This window comes from Callorhinus ursinus, unplaced genomic scaffold (genome assembly GCF_003265705.2).
Source record: "Callorhinus ursinus isolate GAN/ISIS: 27379988/994484 unplaced genomic scaffold, GSC_fseal_2.0 scaffold30, whole genome shotgun sequence".
Classification (NCBI taxonomy): Eukaryota; Metazoa; Chordata; class Mammalia; order Carnivora; family Otariidae; genus Callorhinus; species Callorhinus ursinus.
In genome coordinates, this window is record NW_027397092.1 from 16828259 (window position 1) to 16853874 (window position 25616).

The 25616-nt window shown below is 51.5% G+C and overlaps 1 protein-coding gene and 1 long non-coding RNA gene across 9 annotated transcripts in view; one reads left to right on the forward strand and one right to left on the reverse strand.

The window, feature by feature from the left end:
• Positions 1-11424, reverse strand: SHROOM1 (shroom family member 1). 8 transcript variants are annotated; one of them, XR_012374195.1, is made up of 11 exons: positions 11104-11423; positions 10546-10699; positions 6054-7075; positions 5906-5961; positions 5460-5669; positions 4696-5268; positions 4462-4588; positions 4081-4353; positions 3494-3970; positions 807-944; positions 1-432 (listed from the first exon to the last, which is right to left on the reverse strand). XR_012374195.1 is itself a non-coding variant. In XM_073878661.1 (10 exons), exons 3-10 carry the CDS (start codon positions 9738-9740, stop codon positions 3638-3640), a joined length of 2607 nt encoding a protein of 868 aa, XP_073734762.1. In that variant the 5' UTR covers positions 9741-9825; positions 10546-10699; positions 11104-11424; the 3' UTR covers positions 951-3637. The 8 variants fall into 8 exon arrangements, 4 of the variants coding, with proteins under 4 accessions (XP_073734762.1, XP_073734763.1, XP_073734761.1 ...); XR_012374194.1 differs by having other exon boundaries at positions 623-944; XR_012374196.1 differs by lacking the exon at positions 807-944.
• Positions 11367-25616, forward strand: part of LOC141370287 (uncharacterized) — a 17468-nt gene continuing 3218 nt past the window's right edge. Inside the window, exons 1-3 of the long non-coding RNA XR_012374197.1 lie at positions 11367-11485; positions 13925-14074; positions 21828-21963. This is a non-coding gene — a long non-coding RNA (uncharacterized lncRNA). The remainder of the gene's footprint in view (positions 11486-13924; positions 14075-21827; positions 21964-25616) is intronic.

Below are 25616 nucleotides of genomic sequence, written 5' to 3' on the forward strand. Positions count from 1 at the left end.
AGAGAGCACATGAGAGGGGGGAGGGTCAGAGGGAGAAGCAGACTCCCCACCGAGCAGGGAGCCAGATGCGGGACTCGATGCCGGGACTCCAGGACCATGACCTGAGCCGAAGGCAGTCGCTTAACCAATCGAGCCACCCAGGCGCCCCAATGTCTTTCTTAATGCACATTCCCGTAGCATCCCTACCCCTGTCTTCCAGACCTAATCAGATGTCATCCAGCCAGCTGGACCCGCTCAGAAACCATATCCTTCCCCTTTTTTTGGCCTTTTCCTAGAAGACATTATTTGGCCTTTTAAAATAGTTTGATAAATAGACTTTTGATTGCTCTCCAGATTGCTTTTTGCCTTGAACCTCTTGTCCTGGCCTTACCCTTCCAGAACTGCCACACCTCTGGACTTGAATCTGTGAAGCACTGGTGGCCTCAGGTGTTTCTGCAGGGAAGTAGAAAAAAAGGAAGAGACAAAGAAACGAGGGTGAGGGTGTGTGTGTGTGTGTGTGTGTGTGTGTGTGTGTGGTGGGGATATGTCCAGACGTCGCCTCCGGGGAGGCGGGGGGGGGTGGATCTTCCTAGGGGTAAGGTGGCGCTGATTTAAGTTTCAACGACAACAGGTAAACACCCACGCTGCCGGTCCAACCCGCAGCCAGGCTGGGACCGTAACACGGCGGGGGGTCTCGGAGAGGATTGCTTTAAGAGCAGTTGCCGGCCCCCACCTCTTCCTTCTGCTCCCACATTCCCCTTTCATCTCTTCCCTCTGCGGTGCTCCACCACATTTGACCTACATTTCCACCCAAGCTCCTGATTTACATGTGAATGAACAGCACCGCGATTTGTTCCTGCGAGGATCCCGGAGGTTTACAGCCGCCGCTCGCGGAGGGACGTGGTGTGCCGAGCAGGCTGTTCCAGACAGAACGCCGCTTCCCTATTCGGTTTGCAATTTAGAGTCTGAAGGTAAAAAGTACACTAATTAAATCCATATTAGGAGGAGCAGCGGGGGCGAGACGAGGCGAGCGCGGGAGGCGGCCGCGGTGCTGCCTGTTGCCTAGCAACAACGCCAGCAGAAGCCGGCCCTCTGCAAAAAGCCCGGGGACAAGCGCCGCAGGAGGCGGGGCTGCGGGCGGAACGAGCGGGGGTGGGCGCTGGCGGCTTGAGGAGGTGGGGGTGCAGAAACCCCAACAGAGACCCATGAAACCCTCTTTTCCACCCCGGGAGACTAAATAAGGCTCCTTTTGATACTGATACTCGAGATCAACATCCCCGGCTTCCCTCCTGCCCACTTCTCATTGACCAACAACTTTCCAACCAAGGCCTGGGGGCAAAGGAAAGCAAGCCAGCTTCCCCGCGGCCGGCTGGCCAGAATTTCTTTCCAATAGAAGCAAAAAGGCTCAGATCCAGCCTTCAGACTTAAAGAGCACTGCTCTGCGGAGAAGGCAAAGCCCGGGTGCTTAGCCCAGAGGGCCTACTGCCGGGGGAGGAGGCTACGGTGAAGGGCAGGTAGGCCTTCATCCCAGGGCGAACAGTGCCCCCTGCTGGCAGCATCCTGGCGGGTGGAATTCACTGGGCTTCTGGCACCTGCCCACACACCACCACAAAAAGTCTTAGTCTGGGGGCGCCTGGGTGGCTCAGTGGGTTAAGGTCTGCCTTCGGCTCAGGTCATGATCTTAGGGTCCTGGAATCCAGCCTCTTGTGGGGCTCCCTGCTCAGGGGGGAGTCTGCTTCTCCCTCTCCTTCTGCCCCTCCCTGTGCTCTCTCAAATAAAGATCTTTTTTTTAAAAAAAAAAGTCTGTGGTGCCAATACTAAACACCTGTGGTGCTCATTCTTGCACTCTGACGGAATAACAGTGTGGAAGGGACATAAAATGGGGCAGGAAGAACACAGAGGCAAGATGAAAGGATGGGTGAAGGGGGTGCGGCCCTACGCTCCCCATCTGGTAAGGACAAGCACAGGAGCCTCATAAGTCCCTGTGGAAAAACCCAGGACAGAACCGAAGTGCAGTTTAATGGGACCATGGCAGACTGCTCCTCAAGCCCATCCCGGGCTGGAAGTGCTTCTTCTGAGCAGTATACAATTTCCATTGGCCTAACTGATGACTGTTAAGTGTTTTCCCAAGAATACCACATTAGGAGGTTGCAGAGGGTGCTGTACAGGGCAAAAGGCAGAAATAAATTTATTCCATCCAGACTATCTCAAAGCGAGCTGCCCTGCTAGGCTGAGGACTTTGGAGCAGAGGCCCCACCCACAGCGTTCAAAGGAGAGAAGCAAAGCACAATGTTAGAACCCATAACTGTTTCAGCAGGAGCCCCATATGTTTTTCATAAAGAGGCACAATGTTAGCATTGTTCTGTGCTCAATAGTCCAACTGTTATAACTAATGCTTTTGGTATGAATACAACCATTTAAAATTCCCAACCAGTTGCACTTAGTGACAATACACATCGGAAAACAAGCCCAGAAGCAGAGATTTCTCACTTTGGGGTCAGTTGGCTTTAAATACACATACACATGCCTTTTAATGTGCCCAACTTCCAAAAAATACACTCAACATTTGCATGAACAATGTTCTTGGCCCTGGCGTGTGCAGCTGCAAATACTAAAGCACATTTTCACATGTATATTTGAGAACTTAACATTGACTCTGTGCACACAGGGCTGATGCACAAACAGAGGGGAGTGTGTGTCCTCCGTTTCACTCCACACCAGCCCCTAACTCCCCACTCCCAGCCCCGGTTCACCCCCAGCTTAGCCTCTCTAGCACACAAGCAGAGCTGCCTCTCCGGGTCCTCAGCCCCCCTATTCTCGGTCTCCAGGTTTCCCAATGCCTCACCTTCAGCTCCCATGCCCAACAGCCCTCCTCAAGCCTGGCGGATCCAGTAGGGCTTCCAAGGAGAGCTGGATAAACTCACTTCTGAGTCTTGGAATAAATGTCCCTGAATTCCTCAAGGTTTTTAGGCAGCAAAGCAAATGAACCTATTTTGCGTATGGGGAAATTCCCTATCCCTTGAGTCTTGAAGGGAAGCAGTTACCCCCACTTCTACTTTTGAGGTTGGAGGCTTGGGTAAAAACCAGCAAAGGAGACCTGGGGTCGGCCAGTCAGGCCCAGGCTTTTGCGGTGGTGATGGAGTCACCGGAACCGTAGGGATTACTGGTGCCAGTGGAGCCGGAAGGCCTGGCGTCCCCTTGGTCCCTCCTGGCTTCAAGCCTGTATCCCGGTCTTCCTAGGGATTCCCAGACCTGATCTGAGGTCCTCCAGCACCTTCCTCTTCTGTCCATTGTCTGTAAACAAGATTTGTCCCCCAAGCTAGGCTCCAGGTAACACACACACTCCTCACACCAATTATCATTAAGAAAGAAAAGAAAAAAGAGACCATTTTGCATATTAAGTTGAAATGCTCCTCTGATTTGTCTCCTCTCCCTCCCACCAACCCAGACAGAGCCTCTCTCCTCACAAAAAGGGGGGGAATACTGCAGTTTTAAAAATCCATAAATTAATTACCAAATAATCCACACGACGTGGGTAAGCCTACATGCAAACACTTAGTATGCTCCCGGCAAGGGAAAAGCACCAAGTCAACCAGCGTCACGCCCCGTGATGTGGGAGCGGGGCAGAGGCAGTGCTCCCCACCCCCACCGCCTGTAATTAGAGGAGGGGCGGGAGGAAGGGCGGTTTATCTGGAAGATGGGTCTCTGGGGGCCAGGCCAGCCTGGGGGGCAGGGGACGAGGGCCCAGGTCGCTCCTGACGCCGTCCAGTTGGTCCTGAAGGAGCCGGACCCGCTCGTCCAGGCTGCGCCGCTGGGCCAGGACGGCCGCCTTGCCGGCCAGCAGGGCGCGATAGGCGCTCAGCTGCTCGGCGGGCAGGGCGCGCACCAGCACCTCGCGCAGGGCCCGCTCGCGCCGCGCCACGTGTTCCTTCAGCTCCTTGGCGTCTTCCTGCTGCCGCTGCAGGAGCCCGAGTCGCCGCAGCAGAGAGGCCTGCAGCGGCGGGGAGAGCGCGCCGTGAGCAGGGCGAGGGGGCCGCCGATCCCGGAACCGTCCCAGCCCGAGCCCGAGCCCGCGCCCTCCCCAGCCCCGACCCCGGTCACCTGCTCGTCCGGGTCGCTGTCTGCGCCCGCCCGGGCCAGGGCGCGCCGCACGCGGGCCAGGCGACAGCCCAGCAGCAGCAGCAGGCCAAGCACGCGCTCTAGGTCGGCCATGAACCTGCTGAACCGCTCTCGGTCGCGGGGAGCACAGGCCTGGCCCACCGCGGCCTCCAGAGCAGCCCCGCGCCTGGCCCAAGCCTGGGCCGCCCCGTGCAGCTGCTCCTGCTCGGCCTGAAGGTTCCGCAGCATCTTTTGGAGGAGGTCAGCTAGCTCCATCTGCAGGGAAGGCGTGGGTACTTAAGGGTGAGGCCGGACCCTGACTCCTTGGCCCATACTCTGGGCTCTTGCCACACACCCCATCTCCACCAGCCCCTCCGCACTCACTTTCTTGGCTTGGATGCTGTTATTTGGATCAGGGAGACCCTGGCCACAGGCCTGGTCAGGCACAGGGTAGGTGGTATGGTTTCCAAATCTTGTCTCCTCCTGACAAGTTGGCAGGAACTGGCTGGAGCTAAATAGATAGATAGAACCTGGGGACAAAGCCAGAGCTCCCTGGGTTGTCCTGCCCCAGACTGCAGGGACTTAGAATCCCCTGAGTCCCTGGTGCCCCTCACTCACCCTGGCTCAGGACTACCACCAGCCTCCTTTCCAGCCTCCTCACAGGCTGGCCTCATTGCAGCCCAGACCTCTGCTAAAGGAATCAGCCCATCTAGCAGGTCCAGGGGTGGGTCTGGGCTGGGACAGGAAGTGAGAGTGTCACTCATAGAGGGATCCAGTCTGGCCAGTTCCTGAACCAGCTCCTCAAGGCGAGGACTGGGCCATGTTGGCCTGGAACCAGGCTGGCCAGTGCCCCAAGCCAGGGCAGTATGGCCAGGAGCACCTGGGGTATTGTTGCTTGGAGGTCCCAGGGCATCAACTGGGAGAGGTTTGAGAGAGTCACTCTCTGCAGCTGCAAATGAGTCAATGGTCAGCCGTCCATTGGGGTCAAAGGTTGCGATGTCACCATTTGCAGTCCTGAGGGTGCTATAGTTTATGGTCTTAGAGACACCCATAGAACCATTTATCCTCTGCCAGCAGTCATCTGCCCCTGCAGTCTCTGGGTGCTCATGGAGGGGGTGCTCCAGAGGGACTGTAGCCTGGTCAGCCCTCTGGCCTGAGCCAGTTCCATACTGCTGGTCAGAGACATGGACACTGGAAGTGGGAGAGACACTGAATCAGAAAAAGCTCTGTCCAAAGACAAGCAGTGGCCTCCAAGGGCCACTTGTCCCCATCCCCACCAGCCAGGCTCCCAGGCTCCAGCGGGCTCCCGGTCCCTCTAGCATTTTGTTGATATGTGTGGGAAAGGGATGTCTCACTCTGCTTGGAAGCAAGAGGCAACTCACCTGAGTGGGTTTCCTGGGGGGGCATGGGTGTCTGGAGGTGATCTCCTTCTGTCCAGGGGGACTTCTTCCAGGAAAACCTCATCATCTGGAAGGGATGGGAGCCCAGCAGCCCCCATACATGTCTCTAAGACCCTCGGTTCCCAGCCAACAGGACTGCTCTGGGGATACTCTGCAGGACACACCACTGCGGCTTCCTTTTGAGTCAGGAACCTGGAGGAAGGCACCCCACACTGACCACAGTGACCAGGAAGGAAGCTCTTGGTGCTGCACCAGAGACACAATGGGGTGGGGTGGGTATAGGGGGGACCATAGGGGATGAAGTTTGCAAAAGACAGAATCAGAAAGCTCAAACTGAGGGGAGGGGAGGGGCCGTCTCTTTCTTGCATAAGAGCTATGAAAACTGCTTTTCTCCAACTTGCAGTCCCCCAGTGGTCCATGTCTCTCACCTGGCAAGTTTGGTCTGAAACAATGGTCTGGGGGTTTCTGCTCCTTGAGGAACAGCCTGGAAAGGCAAACAGTTGCTTGAAATGTAGCTCAAGTTTTCAGTCTCCCAGATGTCCCCCACCCCAAGCCTGCAGCCCCTCTCTTCCACACCTGGACAAGGGGCATGACCCCTCCTGGACCTCCCCAGGGAGCCAAGACTTCCCCTGAAGCGCTCCGACTCCGACTCCGACTGGAAGGTCTATAGGCGTCACCGAGCTTCAGGGACCGAGGTTCTGGGTCCTCTACGCCCCGGGGCTGGGTTTCAGGCGGCCATCTGTTCTGGTGACCTTCGAATTCCGCCAGCACCCTACGCTCCTGGGGCTCGGGCCTGGCAATGCCAGAACTGGAGCCGGGCTCACTCGAGCATTCCCCTGCAGATCCACCGCCCCGACCCACGCAGTCTAGCTTCCCTGGTTCCGAGAAGCACCACTTCCGCTGCTGGGTGGCTAGGCGCCCCCGGCCAACGGTTCCCCTCGAGGGAGCCCCGGGCCGCGCCGGCTCCACTTCCCCGCCGCCCGGGTGGCTGAGCGAGGCGGAGCGCGGGTGCGCCGCGGGGGGCCGCGCGGGGGCCGCGGGCCGCAGTCGGGCGGGCAGGCTCATGCGGAGCTCCTTGCGCTGGAAAGACGTCTCCCGGAGCACTCGCCGCTGGGCGCCCTGCAGCCGCTGGCGGTAGGCGGCCCGCGAGGCCGGCGGGCTGGGCGGCTCGACTGCCCGCGCCGCCGTCTCCGCCTCCGCCTCCGCCTCGGCCGCCAGCGCAAACAGCAGCGGGGTGGCCTGCCGGCTGAGCGGCCCCGGCGTCCCCCGGCCCTCCGGCGGCCGCGGCCCACTGCGCGCGGCGGCCGCGGGCCGGGGCTGCGGGGACGTGCGAAGGCCGCTGGCGGGGGCCGGGCCGCCCCACACCACGCGCACGTAGTCCCAGTCCAGGTAAGGGAGGAGGTCGGTCCCAGGCGACGGCGTGGCCGGCTCGGGAGCGCCAGAGGCCGCGGAGAAAGAGCTGTAGGCCGAGTCGGCGCGCGCGGACAGCCGCCGCAGGTCCAGGCTGCGAGTGGACGAGGCTGGGGAGGCGCGGTCGCCCCCAGGCGCCGGGGCCTCCATGGCTGCGCAGGTGAGGCCTGAGGCCAGCTCCGCGGGGCCTGAAAGAGCACAGACGGCGGGGCGGGTGGGAGGGGGGAGCCCCGGTTCAGGCTGGCCCCTCCAACACGGCACGGACAGCCAGGGGCTGACACATCCCCTCCCTGGTTACACGATTTTTAGCGCTGCCACCTCCCGGGTCGGGGATGACAGAGGTAGGGCCAGCCCCTGGGAGCAACTCTGGAGTTTGAGGGCGTCAGCTATTCCCCTTAGCTCAGGGGAAGGAGCTGGCAACTTAGCCCACTACCTCCTGAGGCTCTCCAGGCTGGCAGCACCCCCCGCCCCCCGCCTCCACCCTGGCACCTCCTGGAGCAGTGAGATTGTACCCATACTCCTTCCCTCCCCAACCCAGTCCCACCCTGGCGGCTTCCTGGCGGCTTTGTTAGCTTCTCCATGTGATCTTTCCCTAATAAACAATGGTCAAAAACGTTCTGAGATCACAGAGGAGCCGAGAAAGGAGGGGGCAAGACCCAGGTCAGGGGGCAGGGGCAGCCTCATAGCCTTAACCCTCCTTTCCCCCCCGTCAGTTATGTTCCAGGTGCTTTATATAAATATTTATCTTAATCCTCACAAGTGCTATCTGCATTTTACAGATGAGGACACTGGAGTTAAGGGGGAAATGATTCGCCCAGGGGCACATAGCCGGTAAGAAGCAGAACCCTGTCTGGAATCTGTGCCTGCCTCCAAGCTTACTGCAGGCAGAATCAATTTCCTAGAAGCAAACCCTGCTGAAAACCAGTTTACCTCCATCACCCCCCCCCCAAAAAAAAACTGCCAGAAGCCTCCAGCAAAGCTAAACTCCACTGTGGGAAAGTCACCCCCACCTGCTCTCAGAATACTAGCAGATACCGCAACAATATGGTCTCTGCTTTGCAGCCTCACACCCCCACCTTTGTCCTGCTACTCTTGCTCCTCCTACTGGACCCAGCTTAGAGGTCTCCTGACCTTTTGGAAACCCCTACAGTGTCCTGAGCTTCCCCACCAAACACAGTACTCAGTCACCCTGCAGCGTAATTGTTGGCTTGCCTGTGATTCCCTCTTCCCATTCCCACCCCGAACTTCCTGAGAACAGGCCCTCTACTTACTAATCTCTGTACCCTCAGTGCCTGGCACGTAGTTGATGTTAAAAAAATATTTGTGGAATGGCAAGGAAAGGAGCAAACTTGGCAATGAGTGGATGGGGGGGTTGGCTTTGGTGGAGAAGGAAGAGGGCTCCTTTGCTTCTGCCCACTCTTCTCTCCCTATTTGTCTTTTCTGGTGAAGGGGACAGAATGAAGGAGGCAGCTGACACGGTGGACACTGTCCAGGTTACTCATGCATTATTAGGAACCATAAGAGCAGGCAAGCACAGGTGGAGCAGAACAGGCCAGAAATCAGTACCTCCCCAGAGCCAAGAGGGGAGCAAGGCGAGTGAGGCGAGGAGCTGGGTGGGTATTCATGGGTAAAGGGCAAGAGCAGCTGTAAGTCTTAGGAAGCTGGGGCTCCTAATGGGCGATGGGGACTCTGGGGAGGTGGGAGGGCTTGCTTTCTCTGAGCTGGCTTGGGGAGGGGTGCAGAGGAGGGTGACCGGCAGCTGGGGTGGGAACTGAAAAGCAGGTTCATTTAAGCCTCCTAAATACTATTTGGAACTCAGAGTCACCCTCCACCCCCTTCCCCAAGGCTTCAGATGCTACAGATTGCAGGTCAGGGGAGGGAGGGGAGGTTAGTGGTGTGAAGATATGGTGTTTCCTAAAAGGAAGAGGCAGTATCTGCAATATTCTCAGGAGGGGCTCTCAGCTGATCTGGAACCAGCACATCTTGACAGTGCCTACTGGAGGTATCTTTATGCCCATTAACACCAGCCCTGCACGTTGGTCCTCACACTCAGGTTTGAGGACCTCTTTCACCGAGTGTTTCTACTCTCTGGACTTGAAGACGACAAGAAGCAATTCTGAGTAGCAGCTCCTGGGAGGACAGTCACCTCCTCTAGGAAACCCGCCCTAGGCACCCAGGCACTAACCCTCTCTCTTCCTAGTCTGAGCCCACCTTGGGAGCTTTGTTTTCCCTGATGCATGCCACCCATGCCTGCCCATTGTTGCCTTCCAGCATCTACAGATACCCGCGACTGTTCACGTACAAAGAAGTTTCCTTGAAAATTGTATCTGTGAGTTACTGTGTTCACAAAGGATTCTGAGTCACCAAATAAAAACAGCTTAATGGATAATAAAACTGTGTGTACATATGTTTGTCGTTTGCCCCTAACTTAAGGATACTTTTGCAGTGGTGGCCTCAGTAGGCCCATAACCATGCAGATGCTCACACTGTGCCTTTTGCAGAACCTGCTACTCTAGGTGGGTGCAGCTCCTTTAGCGTGTTTTGGGGCCTCAATACAAAGAGCAAGGAGTTAGCGCACTTGTCTGGCTGCAGGGAGCCTCTCGCAGTCCAGCCAGCCATTGTGGCGACACCCCCGGAGCCCTGGCGTCAGCATTGCTGTCAGCAGTGGGCTGGGCTACAGGGCCAGTGCCTACATAGAACTGAGGTCCAGAGGCTAGAGCTTAAGGAGCTCTTCAGGCCTTTGGCCAAGCCTTGCCAGAGCAGGGGGAACAGCATGGAATCCCTGCTGGAAAACGGCCAGATTGGGGTTGGGCAGTAGGGCGGGGGGGGGGGGGGCTCACATATGCTTGTCATCTGAACGAAAGAGCAAGAGAGGAAAGGACACAAAGATGACTGCAGTGTTCAGAGCCGGAGGCCTGGGAGGTAGAGGCACCAGTCTCTGGAAGGAGGAAGCGGAGATGAGAACTGGCCCAGGGGCCGGTGCTCATTCAGTCTGGGGCCTGTAGGCTTTGCAGTGTTTGTGGCAAGTCTGGGAAGCTGGGAAGTTGGGTTATGGGTCTAGACCTCAGCAGAGAGGTCTAGGCAAGCAGGCTGACTCCGGTTTTTAGTTAGAGGTTGTTGGGGAAATCGATGAAGACAGCTTGGGGCTGGTAAAACCACACCAAGACAGCGGGAGCAGATCCAGGTGAGGTGACCAGAAAAGCAGACAACCTCGAAAGCTCAACAAAGATCAGGAATTAAAGCATACTCTCTCAAAGGCCACCTCACATCTGACCTCTCTGGAGAGGTTGTCCACGGCGCCCCTCTCCGATGGTCTTCCCTCAGTGGCGTGCTCATTGTGGGGGCGCTGCCTGCACGGCAGTGACCCTGCCACACGGAGCTTCGGGGTCCTGGGCCGCGTCTTCAGTGTCAGCACCCCAGACTAGCCCGGCCAGGCCGCATGCGGGGAGGTTGCGCGGCCCTCCCAGTCCCCCTGCGGGCCCTTCGTCCCGGTCAGTCCACACGGACGGTGCAGCCCCCGCAGCCTCCGCTCTGCGTCGCTCTAGCCCCGCTGTAGTCCCCAGAGACGGGAGCTCGGTGCCGCGCCGGGCGCGCAGAAAAGGCGGGGTGCTGGCTGCGCCCGGGGACAGGAGGCCGCGGCCGTGGGCGGACCACATACCTGGGGCTTCAAGCTCTTGTAGGTCGAGGCGGGAGAGAGGCACTAGCCCGGCGACCGCAGGGGGCGGCAGAGTCACGCGGTGTGGCGCGACAGCGGGACTCCGGGGACGCCGGGGGAGTGGATGGCCGCTGGCCGGCGCATTTCGGGGCCTTTCCTGTTGGGTTCACCGTCGGGGAAGGAGGACTCAGACGCGTGAGGGGACAGCGCGAGCTTGGGCGCGGGGGGCCCCGCGTTCTCCGGCGGCTCGGCGGGCGCGGGGCGGGAGCGGGGTGTCGCGGAGAGAGACCCCACCGCGTGCGCGGGCCACACGGCGCGCTGCCCCGACAGCCCCCGCCGCTCGGCGAAGAGTTCCTGCACGCAAGGGCCCGACTCGACCCGCGCCCGCCAGACTAGGCGCGAGGCCGAACACCCGGAGGAACCACGCGCCGGCTGCTCCGCGGCGCCCCACCCCCCACCCCCTACCGCTCCCGGCCGCGGGGCTCGCCCTGCCCCCCTCCGGGAAGAGCGATCCCGCCACCAGCCCCGCCACCCGCCCCGCCGCCCGGCCCCGCAGCATACCTGAACTCCAGCCCGAGACACGCTCCTGGGCGCCGGCAGCCGCGCGGTGACATCAGAGCCCCGCGGCTCCGGCTCCCGACCCCACCTCCCGGCTCCGGCCGCCGCGGGGGAGGTGCCACGTCCGGCCACGGGGGGCGGGAGCGCGGAGTGGCGGCGCTGCCCCGGGGATCGCCCGCGCCTCGCCGCCCCCCCGCCCCCGCCCCGTGGTGGCCGCTCTCCCGCCTTAGCCCCGGGCCCAGGAGGTGGACACTCGTTCTCCCGCCGGACGCCGGACGCCCGCCTCCCGCTCGGGGCGAGAGGAGGAGGAGGAAGGGCGACCACGGCACTCGCCCGCCCGCCCGCCTCCAGCGCCGCCTGACCGGGCGTGTCTTCAGCTCCCGCGGTGCGCGGGCTCGGGGCCCCGGGGGTCCCGACAGCCCCCTCGGTGGGGAAGCCCTGGCCCGGCCCCAAGGGCTCCAGAGGGCCAAGTAAAGGGAGTGTGGCCGAGTAAACGGAGGCGCCTGGGGCTCGTGCCTGTTCCCGTCCCTCTGAGTACAGTTCAGATTAAGTCACTCCTTGACCAACTCTCCCTCAGATCCTCCATTTCCAAAACTCTTCCAGCTCCTTAACTCCCTCTGTGGGCTCTTATCTCCCATTTTTGCCCACCCCACCCTCCTTTTCTCCATTTCTCCCACTATCCCGCATCGTCTAGGCCCTTCTGGCCAGCCCCCTGAACCACAGTGGGCTCATTGTGTATCCACTCCTGCTGCCTTCAGTGGGTCCGTTAGGTGCTGCACGTATGCACATCCCCTATGGCTGGGATAGGATTCACTCGAGCCTGGGAGTCTGGCTCTCAAGGTCTTTGCCTTCGGGGTTCTCCAGACTTCAGAGAATGCTCTAAATTCATCTGCCACTGTGCTTTCCTCCCTGTCATGTCCTCAGCCTTCCCTGCCCCGACTTCACAAACCTCTATCCTCTGAATATACTGGCTCCACCAAGAAATGCTCCATCCCCAGAAGGGACTGTGGGGCCCTTTGCAGAGCCCTTTCAGTTCTCCAGTTCCTCTGCTCCTGGTGTGGGCATAAAAAGATTTTTTTGAGAGAGAGAGAAGGGTGGCGGTGGAGGGGGAGGAGAGAAAGAATCTTAACCAGGCTCCACACGAGAATGGAGCCCAACAGGGTGCTCGATCTCACAACCCTGAGATCAGGACCTGACCTAAAATCAAGAGTCTGACGCTTAACCTACTGATAGACCCCGGCACCCCTGCAACTTGATTTTTTTATATTGAAGTTATATCTTGGAGCTCTTTCACTATCTGTACATAGAGCTGTGTCATTCTTTTCAATAGGTGCATAGTTACCCATTACATGGGCATAAATAAATTGGGTTATTGACGGACGCTTAGGTAAACCCTGTATTTTACTATTAGTAATTTTGTAATGAATACCCCTGGACATATATCTTTGCTCACATATGTTTGTAGGATAAATTCCTAAAAGATGAATTGGAAGTGGATCCTCCCAGCCACCCCAGCTGACACCATACAGAACAGAGAAGAACTACTCAACCTAGCCTTTCCTCAATTTCTGACCCTAAAAATCACAAGCAAAATAATTCTTAATGTAGTCATTCTGTTTTGGAGTAGTACACAGTAATAGATAAATGTAACAAGCTATGTAAGTTTTCGATTTTGGTTGATATTGTTAAATTTCTTACAAAGAGGTTGTACCAATTTACATTTCTATCAATGTAAGAGAGTGACCATTTTCCTACATCCTCACTAATACAAAGTATTATCAAAATTTGATACCTGCAATCTGAAAGGCAAAAATAGTATCTCACTGCTTTAATTTACATTTTTAATAAACGAAATTGTACATCATTTTGTCTATTTAAAAGCCATTTGTATTCACTTTGGCAATTTTGTTGATTCCCTTTGCCCATTTTTCTATTTGATTATTGGTCTTTTCTTATTGATTTGTAAGATCTCTTTATATATTAAGGTAATTAACTTTTTTTTCCTTATGTGTGGCAAATATTTTCCCAAGGTTGTGTCTTTTGACTTTGTGGTGGCAATAAATCTATAGTCCCTGGCTGAATCAACAGATTTATCTTTCTTTTAGACAGCAGCTACATAGCTGTCATAATCAGAGATAGTCATGTATTGGTTAAAATACAGTAGAGGCTAGGGACGCTTGGGTGGCTCGGTTGGTTAAGCGACTGCCTTCAGCTCAGGTCATGATCCTGGAGTCCCGGGATCGAGTCCCGCATCGGGCTCCCTGCTCACCAGGGAGTCTGCTTCTCCCTCTGACCCTCTTCCCTCTCGTGCTCTCTATCTCTCATTCTCTCTCTCTCAAATAAATAAATAAAATCTTAAAAAAAAATACAGTAGAGGCTAGAAAGCTTTCAACAAAATCATGTTGTCTATTTTTAGAAATCCAACAAAGCATGAATCATTGTTTATACACAAATCTCTACTTAAGTTGTAAATGTTCCTTTACAACAAGTTTGTTTGCTTTCTAATTTTGCAATGAATTCAACATACTTGTTTAAAGATAGCACTTCACAGGAAGACAGCCACTAGAATCAAGTGCTTAGAGAATGGAGCTCACTCTCTCCTATGGGGGCTTCTGACAGGTAAGGCCTCTGGGCAAGAGTGGGTAGGGACTGGCTGTCATGGGATTAAACAAAAGTTCCCTTTCAGATCAGCAGTCCTTGGGAAGGAACGTTGGGCTGTCACATTCCTATCGAGTACACACGTATCACCTTTTCCCTACAGACAGTGGATGATATCTCAACCTCTGTTTGCTATAACCATAATAATTTGGCTTTTCTCCTCTAGCCTGGCCCCAAGCCTCAGGCCTGGGACCATTCCATCTTCCTGGTCTACCTTCGTTCAGATGTTACCTACATACCCTTGGACAAGAGAGGTTAAATGAGACAGATGGACAGAAGCCTCTCTTCTTTTCCTGCCCCAGTGGACCCAGGACAGGTAAGTGGGGGTCAAGTGAGAATTTCTATTTTGCTCTTCTGGTCTCCTGGGACCCAGATGAAAAGTGTCAGCTAAGCTTCATGTTGGTTTTCAAGAATATAAACTCAGACTCTGAACAAGACCCCCAAAGGCATTGCCCAGAAAGGACAACAGCTGGCTCAAGCCCAGGAATGGCCAAACTGCCTTTTCTGTGCTCGGGCCCTAACAAAGTAATGAGATACTCTCCAAAAGGCCCTCTCCTAAAAGTGCACTCTGCTTGCCAAGAAGTCACCTGGTCAGCATTTTTAAGGGGAAGGCAATCCAATTCTAGAGCTCTGGGCCCAGAGCTGCACACAAAAGCCGTGTGCTGGCCTGGGGGCAGGACTGGGTCAGAGCATGCCACGTGCCTGTGGGATGAATTGTGGTCGTGGTTGGCTCTGGAAGCAGATCGTGCAGATATTTGACATTCTGGTAGGAAATATTGATTTTAACTGATGTATCTGATCAGTTACTCACACAAAGGAGACTTCGCCCTAAAACCTGGGCGTGCCTATGTCCAGCGTCCATTACGGTCCCTCCATTTTCAGGACCCTGCCAGGGGTGAATGTGACACACCCTCTCTAGCCCACTCTTTGTACTTCAAGAGAAGGATCAGGTTAGGGGAAAAAAAAAAAGAGAAAAGAAAAGAAAAACCAAGGTACGAAGTTACTTTTGACTTTCCTAGCCAATCAGCTAACAAGATCAAGGGGGAAGATACTTATTTATTGGGTGACGCCAAAGAAATTCTGGGGTTCAATAGCAACTAACAGTAATTGCCTGGAGGAAGCAGATGTGGATTCAGAGACAGGCTTATTGGCCACCCTATGACTTCGCACCACAGAACAGGGATGTGTTCTCCAATTCATGTGTCCCAGGTATAGGAAAAGCAGCGTAGTGGGAAGAAGAGTGTATGTTCACAGCCTGGAAGAATACACGTGAATGCCAGTCACTGTAGGACCCCGGAGATACCCCAACCTTCCTGGACCTCCGTTTCCTCATCTGTAAAACAGGGAGAGGTCTACAGATTTGCCAGGGAAAGATTAAATGAGATTTCATCACATATATTTGGTGGCAGGCTTGTAGGAGGCCATCAGTAAATGACATCAGCTTTTATTCCTCACTTCTGCCTCCCCTGTGGGGAGTACAATCTCCCCTAAATCCCAGCCTCAATTTTTTAAAATATTTGATTTATTTATTTGCCAGAGAAAGAGCACAGGCAGGGAGAGCAACGGGCAGAGGGAGAAGCAGGCTCCCCGCCGACCAGGGAGCCCGATGCGGGACTCCATCCCAGGACCCTGGGATCATGACCTGAGCCAATGGCAGATGCCTAACGACTGAGCCGCCCAGGCGCCCCTCCCAGACTCCATTTCATCTCTGAGGGTTGGTTTATACACCAGAGGTTTCCCGTGGTGCTAGTCATGCTGTTGGTAGCTTACTACTAATGGTGTTAGTCATGCTGTTGGTAGCTTACTACTCAACTTTGCTTACTACTCCCCCAAACAGTGCTGCAGTGGACATCCAAACACTTCCCTCGTGGTGGGAATCCCATGTTGTGTTGGAGAAACAGGGCCCCTCCTCCCACTCTGAAAGCCCGCCAGCCACAAATTAGGCCTGAGACCCGGGCTTGACCCATCTGATGCCCCTGCCAGGAGTCTCATGTGAGTGACATAAAGACACAAGGACAGGTGAGAAACTACCAAAGTCTGGAGGTAGGTGACAGTGGAGGTCAGGGCCACCTGTATCCTGCTCTTGTTGCCCAGTATCTTCTGGTTCCTGTCTATTTTTGTAGCCTGGTCCTCCTGTTTTCTAGTCAATTCTGTGAACTACCACACTTCCTTCCAATGCATTCCTTCTGTTGAGTGAATCAGGCAACACTGGTTGCTGCTCCTTGAAACTAACAAGTTTCCGACATAGAGCCAAGACCTCTTTCAACATTGGGATTCCAGTGTCAGGCAGGAAGAAATCTAGCCAGACTTGGGTATTACAAGCTGCTTTTTCCCCGGAAGAAGTAACTGCCAGGCACAAGAGCAAGGGAGATCTCGCACAGATGCCCTGGAGCTAAGGGGCTGCCATCCCAGCCCTTTGATGTGGCTGGAGACCCTTGAGCAGGTCTTACACAAGCTCAAAACTACCAACTCAGGAAACAAGATAAAGCAGCACAGGAGAAACACAAGGCAGGCCAGTTCCTGGTTCAAAGTCACAAACATTTGCCATAAAAATGCAAACAAGATTTCCCTTAACAAACATAAAATCAAAGACAGGAAAATCGCAATCAGTTTCTTTTTCCTATTCCTGCACTAAGGAGAGTTGACCCGGATTCTACCTGTTTCTTCATACCAGCATGGGCCAAAGGTGAAGCTGATGTCAGGCCAAGGTGTCTTACGACCCAGAAGCATAGGCTCCCATCCCATAGTTACCTGCTATGGAGGTCTGGGCATATGCTGAAGTTTCTTCTTTTTGTCCCTCCCCCACTAGCAAACGTCCCCAGTAAGGACCCATCTTGACACTGAGCTACACAACGGCTGAGCCAAGCATCCCCTCCTGGTGAAGCTTCTCTGATGTCTCTAGGCAGAGTTCATTGTTCCCTACCCCATCTAATGCTACATTGTAGAATAGTCATGTATCTGCCCCATTAGACAGATTTTGAACTCTTGAAAGAAAGGGTGCCTGGTGTACCAGATTCAGAACTAAGATCAGTGCTTGTTGAACGAATGCATCTGGGAGAACTGATCCTGGGTGAACAGCTGTGTCATTCCTCCATTCTGGGGGTTCACAGCTGGTAGCAACATCCCACGGATGGCCTTGGCCTCCGGGATGCAGTAATGGGTATGTGTATGTGTACACGTGTGTGCGCATGCGCACGCGCGCATGTGCTTTGGGGGAGGCATGAGGGAGTGTCCAGTGAGGGCTGGACTCCTAGCCATTACCCTTGGGCTAGCCAACAAGGTCTTGGGTCATCTGTCTGCTTCTTCCACCTCATCTCCTCACTGGGGGAACAAGCTTTAAAGCAACATTCAATCCTGGACTGGTCATTTCCTTCAGGCCTCTACCATTATTGCTTCACTTTCTCCTTTTGACAGTTTTAACAAAAAGATGTGACTTACCATACTAGAAGGGGCTACTGTCTTTTCAGAGTAGTTGCTTCAGTTTCTTGCTTGGCCACAACAAAAAGAATTCTGGGGAGTTGCTGTCAAGGATGGAATCAAGGATTGCCAAGAGTGTTCAATAGCATTTCCAAAGCCTTTGCATTGATTCTTAGGATGAAATTAATAATCTTTCTTAGTGATGGGAGTAGGCGCTATTTCATAGATAGTGTCTAAACTATGGTTGTTTTGGGTGTCTAGGTGGCTCAGCTGGTTAATCATCGGACTTCAGCTCAGGTCATGATCTCAGGGTCCTAGGATCCAGCCCTGCGTTGGGCTCTGAGCTACGCAGGGAGTTTGCTTCTCCCTCCCTGTCCTCTTGCCCCTCCCTGTGCTCTTTCTCAAATAAACAAATAAAAATCTTAAAAAAAAAAAAAGGAAGGAAAAAAACAAAAAACAATGGTTGTTTTCAAAAACTTAACACATGCCTGCAAAGAATTAAAGATAAAGCCAAACTGCAGCCATCTGGTCTTCCTGGAGCAGTGAGTGCTTTATCTAAATTACATTTACCTTAATACCCTTAATGGCTTACAAGTCAACAATAAGAGAGATAATCCAGCTTTTTTGTTAATGGACAAAAGATTTGCATAGATATTTCTCCCAAGAAGATATACAAATGGCCAAGAAGCACATGAAAAGATGCTCAATATCAAATGCAAATCAAAACCACAATGAGATAACACTTAGCACCCACTAAAATGACAAGAATCAAAAAGACGTTCTTTAAATGTTGGCAAGAACATAAAGAAATCGGAATCTTCATGCACTGCTGGTGGGAATGTAAAATGGTGCAGCTGCTTTGGAAACAGTTTGCCAGTTTATCAAACACTTAAACAGTTACCCTATGACTCAGCAATTCTACTTTTAGGTATATAACCAATAGAACTGAAAACATGAAAACTGAAAACAAAAACTTGTACACGTTTATAACAGCATTATTCATAATAGCCAAAAAGTACAAAGAACCCAAATGGCCTTCAACAGATGTACAAACAGTGTTGTATTTCCATATTATGGAGTATTATTCAGCCGTAAAAAGAAATTAAGGACTGATACATGCTGCAACATGAATGAACCTTGAAAAGATTATGCCAAATGGAAAAAGCCAGACAAAAAGACCACATACTGTGATTCTATTTTATAGGGAATGTCCGGAACAGTCAAATCGACAGAGACAGAAAGCAGATTAGTAGGTTGCTAGAGGCTGGGAGGAGAGGGGATGGGAAGTGAGTATTAATTGGTACGAAGTTTTTGGGGGAAATGATGGAAATGTTATGGAATTAGAGGGAGGTGATAGTTGCATAATAGTTGTGAATAAACTAAAAATCACTAAATACATAGCTTATAACACTGAATTTTATAGTATGTGAACTTTTCCCTCTGTATGTGTATGTATGGATATACGCATATATACACATAGAGTTAACAGTTGTTGCTGACCCTGGCCAATTCTTGCCCAAGATCTTCATATACAGAACAAGAGATAGCCTCCAAGCACTCTAACCACGCTGATATTTTAAGTGTTAACGTCTAAAAGCAAAAAGATGGGCGCCTGAGTGGCTGGGTTGGTTAAGCATCTGCCTTGGGCTCAGGTCATGATCCCAGGGTCTTGGAATGCAGCCCCACGTCAGGCTCCCCGTTCAGTGGGGAGCCTGCTTCTCCCTCTCCCTCTGCCCCTCCCCCCTGCTTCTGCATGCACTGACACATGCTCTCTCTTGTGTGCGCACACTCTAATAAAATCTTCTTAAAAAGAAAATGAAAGCAGAAAGAAAGTTCACATATTCTTAAACTCTTTTATCCACTAGTTCAGAACAGAGATCTGCCCAGAGACCTAAAAGCATCTTGCAACCCAGGTGATCAGAACCCAGGGCTACATGTCCTGACATTCATATGAATGGAGGTCACCTGACTTTTAAAAATTCCTATTGAGGGTCAATTAAAATCTAATTATTTTACAAAGAATCTTTAGCTGCAATACCAAAGGAGCCTGCTCACAAGTGTATAGCCTGATGCTACGCGTTAACCAATTCTGATCTGACTTGATGAAATCATTAAAATATCTAAGTTATTCTCAGCACCTATCAAGTCACAGCATATCCCATCCTGACAGCACATGTGTGTCTACATGGTGGTTCTCCACTTCATGAGTGGAGCTTCATGAAAGAAAAAGAACTCTGGCAGGGTAGGCTCCTGGTAGGCAGACCTCTATGGTACATCAATTCCTTTGACTCGGATGGGGCAGACAGTCAGGCCAAGGACTGCACTCCAAAGGTAGCTGCGGAAAATTAAAGCAAGTTTCACATGTATCTCAATCTGTGCTTCTCTCCTCAAACTGACCGCTTTTACCAGTGAGAGCTGGGATCCCTCTCTTATGATCAGCGATTCCACCATGCTTGGGCTGTTCAAGAGTGGAAAAGAAGTACACTTGAGTATAATTAGTTAAGAGAAAGCTACTGCATAATAGGAGGGAACTGTATCAGATGAAGTAATAAATACATAATGGGTGTACTTTAGAAGTGTCATGAGCTCTACCTTGGGAGGCAATGTCAGTATGCGGTTCACAGTGAAATCCTATGAGGCAGAGAATATGAGCCACACATGTAGTTTTAAATTATCTAGGGCACCTGGGTGGCTCAGTTGGTTAAGCGACTGCCTTCGGCTCAGGTCATGATCCTGGAGTCCCGGGATCGAGTCCCGCATCGGGCTCCCTGCTCAGCGGGGAGTCTGCTTCTGCCTCTGACCCTCTCTCTTCTCATGCTCTCTCTCTCTCACTCTTTCTCTCTCAAATAAATAAATAAAATATTAAAAAAAGCAATCTCTTTTAAAAAAATAATCTAATGGCCTCATTTAAAAATTTTTAAGATGAATTTTTATAATAACATACTTAATATATCCAAGTAGATCCAATATGTTGGGGCGCCTGGGTGGCTCAGTCATTAAGCGTCTGCCTTCGGCTCAGGTCATGGTCCCAGGGTCCTGGGATCGAGCCCCGCATCGGGCTCCCTGCTCGGCGGGAAGCCTGCTTCTCCCTCTCCCTCTCCCTCTCCTCCTGCTTGTGTTCCTGCTCTCACTGTCTCTCTCTGTCAAATAAATAAATAAAATCTTAATAAATAAATAAATAAATAAATAAATAAATAAATAAATAAATAAAACACTTTGAAATAGGCACTATTACTATCTCCATTTTATTGATGAGGAAAGTCGGTTCAGAGACGTTAGCTCCGTTGCCCCAAGGTATAGCCAGGGTGGTTCCAGGGCTCATGGTTTTCATTCCTCTCTTCCCTGGGCCTACCAAGTCTCTCGAGTAGGATCTTGAAGAGTGGTAATAAACAGAGTGCTGCTCGGCTGGGGATCCTTTTTGCCCCCACTTGCCAGTACTGTTGTTGGAGAAAGAGCTGAAAAAGACGAAGGTGTGAACCCCTCAGTTCCAGGGAAAGCTCCCTGTGTGGGAGTTTAGCCCAACATTCCTTCCTCTCCACAAGCTGGCGTTAGCCCTTTGTAAGTATTTCACAAAGTGACAATGGTCAAGGGCACGGACACAATGACAACTTGTGATCCTGATCATTTTCTTCTCCAACCATGCAATGATTTGCTAAGTTTACAGCCCAAATTTTCCTGGCAAATGATGCAATGGAAGTTGGGCACATTAACCTTTGACTTAAACTGTTTTCCCTCCTTTTTTTATTTTAAAGATTTTATTTGACAGAGAGAGATACAGCAAGAGAGGGAACACAAGCAGGGGGAGTGGGAGAGGGAGAAGCAGGCTTCCCGCAGAGCAGGGAGTCCGATGCGGGGCTCAATCCCAGGACCCTGGGACCATGACCTGAGCCGAAGGCAGACGCTTAAGGACTGAGCCACCCAGGCGCCCCTGTTTTCCCCTCTTTAAAGGTACAACTGAGGGCGCCTGGGTGGCTCAGTTGGTTAAGCGACTGCCTTCAGCTCAGGTCATGATCCTGGAGTCCCTGGATCGAGTCCGGCATCGGGCTCCCTGCTCGGCAGGGAGTCTGCTTCTCCCTCTGACCCTACCCCCTCTCATGTGCTCTCTCTCTTTCTCTCTCTCTCATAAATAAATGGAATCTTAAAAAAAAAAAGTACAACTGAACTCCACTTTTCTACATTGAGGCAAAACTTCCAGTTGCTTATTGGCAAGTAGGCTGGTCTTACTATTTAATACTATCTAATGAGGTATTTTTTACATCTTAAATATGGCATGCAGTCCAAATATTGGATGTTCTCCTGCCTTAGAAGTATGTCTACTTTCCTTACCTAAAACTAACTGACGGTCACTTGAAGGATAAGGTGAAGTTTAAGCAAGCCATCAGAGAACACATTTGCAGATTACAAAGGGATTACAGTTTCCTCTTTTTTTAAAAAAGATTTTATCTGAGGGAGAGAGAGAGAGCGCGCGCATGAGCGGGGGTGGGGCGGCGGGCAGAGGGAGAGGGAGAAGCAGACTCCCCGCTGGGCGGGGAGCCCGGTGCAGGACTCGATCCCAGGACCCCAAGGTCATGACCTGAGCCAAAGGCAAATGCTTAACCGAATGAGCCACCCAAGCTCCCCTTCGACTTTTCTAATCCATTTTCTCTAACCAGATGTTTGAACTTCACACGGGCCTTGAAGAAGTACCTCTTGAGGTGGAGCACTGCACACACACCTTCATCTTTGCTACCCCCTCCACTGCCATTAGAACAAGTGATCATCAAACATACCCCTAAAGGCAAAGAACAGGTGAGGAGAGTTTAGCAGATGAGTGTGAACAGATTTTGGGGAGGTGGAAATTGGCCTCAAGTGTGAGCAGAGCTCATGAAAAAGGAAACCTAAACCTGGTATGGGTGGGACGTCAACAAGAAGCTACTGGAGGAGCACACAGAAGGCAGGGAAATCTCAGGAAATGAAGATGCCATGTACCATGGAAGCCAACGGTACCAGCTAGGACTCTAAGTGGGTATCGACAGAGTCTGTAGATACAACAGTTAGACCCCAATGTACACTTCCCCCACCCCAAGTGACCAACTCTGCCCCAATAGAGAAGGAGGGTTAAATCTGTAAAAGTATGGAATCAAAGAGGCTCCAGAGTATTCATCTCCAGGTGTGGTAGAGATTGGGGGAAAAAGTCCCCAGACTGGGATAACAAGACTAGGTAAAAGCTCATAGCCCCTTGCATTGCTGCTATCTAAAACCACCAGACGCTAAGTCTGTATTTTGTCCCCTCTTCCTCCCATCAAAAGATACAGTAGTTCTTTTGCGCAGAAACCTATAGAAGCTCTTGGGAGCGGCAAACCCAAGAGCGTATTAACACCTCTGGCCCTCTCACGCAGACATTCCCACAGCTTTCTAGGGCCATATACTTAGAGATGCACAATGGAAGATTTTTTAGAAAAGCCTCTAACATGAAAGGCAAAGACCAAAACAAAACTTTTTAAAAAATATTTTCTTTTTAAAGATTTTATTTGAGAGAGAGAGAGAGAGTGCGCACATGCTCACGAGTAGGGGGGGAAGAGGGAGAGGGACAGTAGACTCCCCGCTGAGCAGGGCTGGAACTCCATGCCAAGACCCAGTGATCATGACCTGAGCCGAAGGCAGACATTTAACCAACTGAACCACCCAGGCGCCCCCACACTAATTAAACTCCTAAGAAATTTGCCAGAAGAAAGCAAATAGAACAAAGAAAAATTGTAATTCAGATGCAGTTCATGTGGATGGGAATATGAAGCCAGGGAATGGGGGAAGTCTTATCCTTCCATTTCACAGCAGGGACCGGAGTTTCTTCTCTAAAAAGGTTGCCATCCTACAACCTCAGAGAGATTTGCCAAGTAACAAAAGCAAGAAAACACAAAAATACACGCCAGGTTCTTCACCTTTCTGCATGCCCCTCTCCACTGCCATAATCCAAGTCATCATCTCTCCCTTGGACCCTGACAACAGCCCCCTAAAGCCGAGAGGGCCTTCAGGCTTCAGACTTTTTTTTTTTAAGATTTTATTTGAGAGAGAGAGAAAACGAGCAGTAGGGAGGGGCGGGGGGAGGGGAGAGAGAGAGAGAGAGAGAGAGAGAGAGAGAGAGAGAGAGAGGAGCAGACTCCCTGCTGAGCAGGAAGTCCGATGCAGGGCTCAATCCTGGAGATCATGAGCAGAAGGCAGACGCTTAACCAACTGAGCCACCCAGGTGCCCCTCAGACTAGTTTCTGCTAAACAACTCTACAGGTAATATTTAGAGTAATATTTAAGAAAAAAAATGAATCTGACCATTTCCAGTCCCTGATTTAACATTCTCCACGGCCTCTTAGTCAATCCCCTTGTCCTGGCCTAACAAGGTATTTTATCACCTCTATGGTCTGTCTGCTTCTTCCATCTCATGTCCCCCCTACTCCACTTGACACCCCACCCCTTCTCCTCCTCTACTTGCCAGTCACACCCAATTCTTTCTGTTCTTAGAACACAAGTTCATTCTCAGGGGCGCCTGGGTGGCTCAGTTGGTTAAGCGACTGCCTTCGGCTCAGGTCATGATCCTGGAGTCCCGGGATCGAGTCCCACATCGGGCTCCCTGCTCAGCGGGGGGTCTGCTTCTCCCTCTGACCCTCTTCCCTCTCATGTGCTCTCTCTCATTCTCTCTCTCTCAAATAAATAAATAAAATCTTTAAAAAAAAAAAAAAAAGAACACAAGTTCATTCTCACCTCTGTTCTGCCTAGAAGCTCCTGGATATGGCTGCTCATGGTATTTGTATATTGTCTGTCTCGCCACACTGATATAAAGTTCCGTGAGAACAAGTACCATGTTTATCTTATTTACCACTATGACGCCACTTAGAAGAGTATCTAACATGTGGTGTACACCCAATAGGTACTTATTGAATTAATAAAACTATAGTTTAGGGCGCCTGGGTGGCTCAGTTGGTTAGGCGACTGCCTTCGGCTCAGGTCATGATCCTGGAGTCCCGGGATCGAGTCCCACATCGGGCTCCCTGCTCAGCGGGGAGTCTGCTTCTCCCTCTGCCCCTCTTCCCTCTCATGCTCTCTAGCTCTCATTCTCTCAAATAAATAAATCTTTAAAAGAATTAAAAAATAAAACTATAGTTTAAAGGGCTCAAAGTTTTAAGGGTAGGGGTGAAATGGCAGGAGATGAAAAAATATTATACCATTAAATAATATCAAAATATTAACTTCACAAAATACCAGGGATCTAGCAAAACTTTGACGTTAGGATGAACATTTCCCTTGACCAAGTAGTTTTCAATGTAAAAAAAAAAAAATCTATTCTATCAATGACAATATCCTAATTCTGATAGTATGCTACAGTTTTGCAAGTTTAGCATCCTTGCAACAAGAAGATAAACATGATCTCTCTGGTATTTCTTACTATTGCATGTTAATCTACAATTACCTTAAAATAAAGTTTATTTTAAAAAATTCTAATCTAAAGATACTATTCAGCCTCCTTCTGTAGTACCACCCCAAAATGTTTTCTTCCAATGAATATTCTGTGGTGACAAAAGCCCTCTTGGAATTTAGAGAAATAAAGGAAGTCTCTGTTTCCGGTACATGATATATTTTTCCTGCAGCAGAACATCAGACTCCGTTCTTAACCACACGAGCACCTGGGCCATAGTCGGTGTTCAATAAATATTTATTCAGTGAGCTAATTATTTCTGAGAAAGCCAAAATACCGAGGCACCGGCTGTGAACCTCTACCACTGCGTGTCACAGCATTCCAACAGGGAGAGACACCGACTCTAAATTGTTCACACAGCCCTTATTCCTAAGCAATAAAATGCCCAAAATGCAGTTGACCCTTAACCACATATATTACTCAGTTGTTCCCTAGAAATTGCATTACACACTGAAGTAGGACAAAGAAATACTATCAGACCACTTAAAAAATCCTATTCTTTAATTACTGAAATAGCCCTGGTCTAACCTATTAGGTCCCTTTCTAAACATTAACTAATAAATTTGTGCTTTGGGAAGGACAACTGCATCAGTAAGTAATTATACACACGAAGAGTACCTACTTGTCAATTTTGGTTAAGGATAAAGTATCTGGGGCCGCCTGGGTGGCTCAGTCATTAAGCGTCTGCCTTCGGCTCAGGTCATGATCCCAGGGTCCTGGGATTGAGCCCCGCACCAGGCTCCCTGCTCCGCGGGAAGCCTGCTTCTCCCTCTCCCACTCCCCCTGCTTGTGTTCCCTCTCTGTCTCTGTCAAATAAATAAAATCATTAAAAAAAAAATGAAGTATCTGAATCTCCTGGTTGTGTTGATTGTTTCCTTGTATTTCTATTTAGAGAACAGTTAATGGATAAAACAGAATGCTTTTCTATCAATCCCTTCAGCCAATAAGATATTAAGAAATGTTTTGGGGGGGCGCCTGGGTGGCTCAGTTGGTTGGG

What these genes read in the sequence shown, in the direction of transcription:
- SHROOM1 (XM_073878661.1), bottom strand. An exon ending in TTTCAGACCAAACTTGCCAG is followed by an intron (nt 5,670 to 5,905) that starts GTGAGAGACATG and finishes GCCTTCCTCCAG; the next exon opens with GTTCCTGACTCAAAAGGAAG. An exon ending in ACAGCATCCAAGCCAAGAAA is followed by an intron (nt 4,354 to 4,461) that starts GTGAGTGCGGAG and finishes CCTTCCCTGCAG; the next exon opens with ATGGAGCTAGCTGACCTCCT.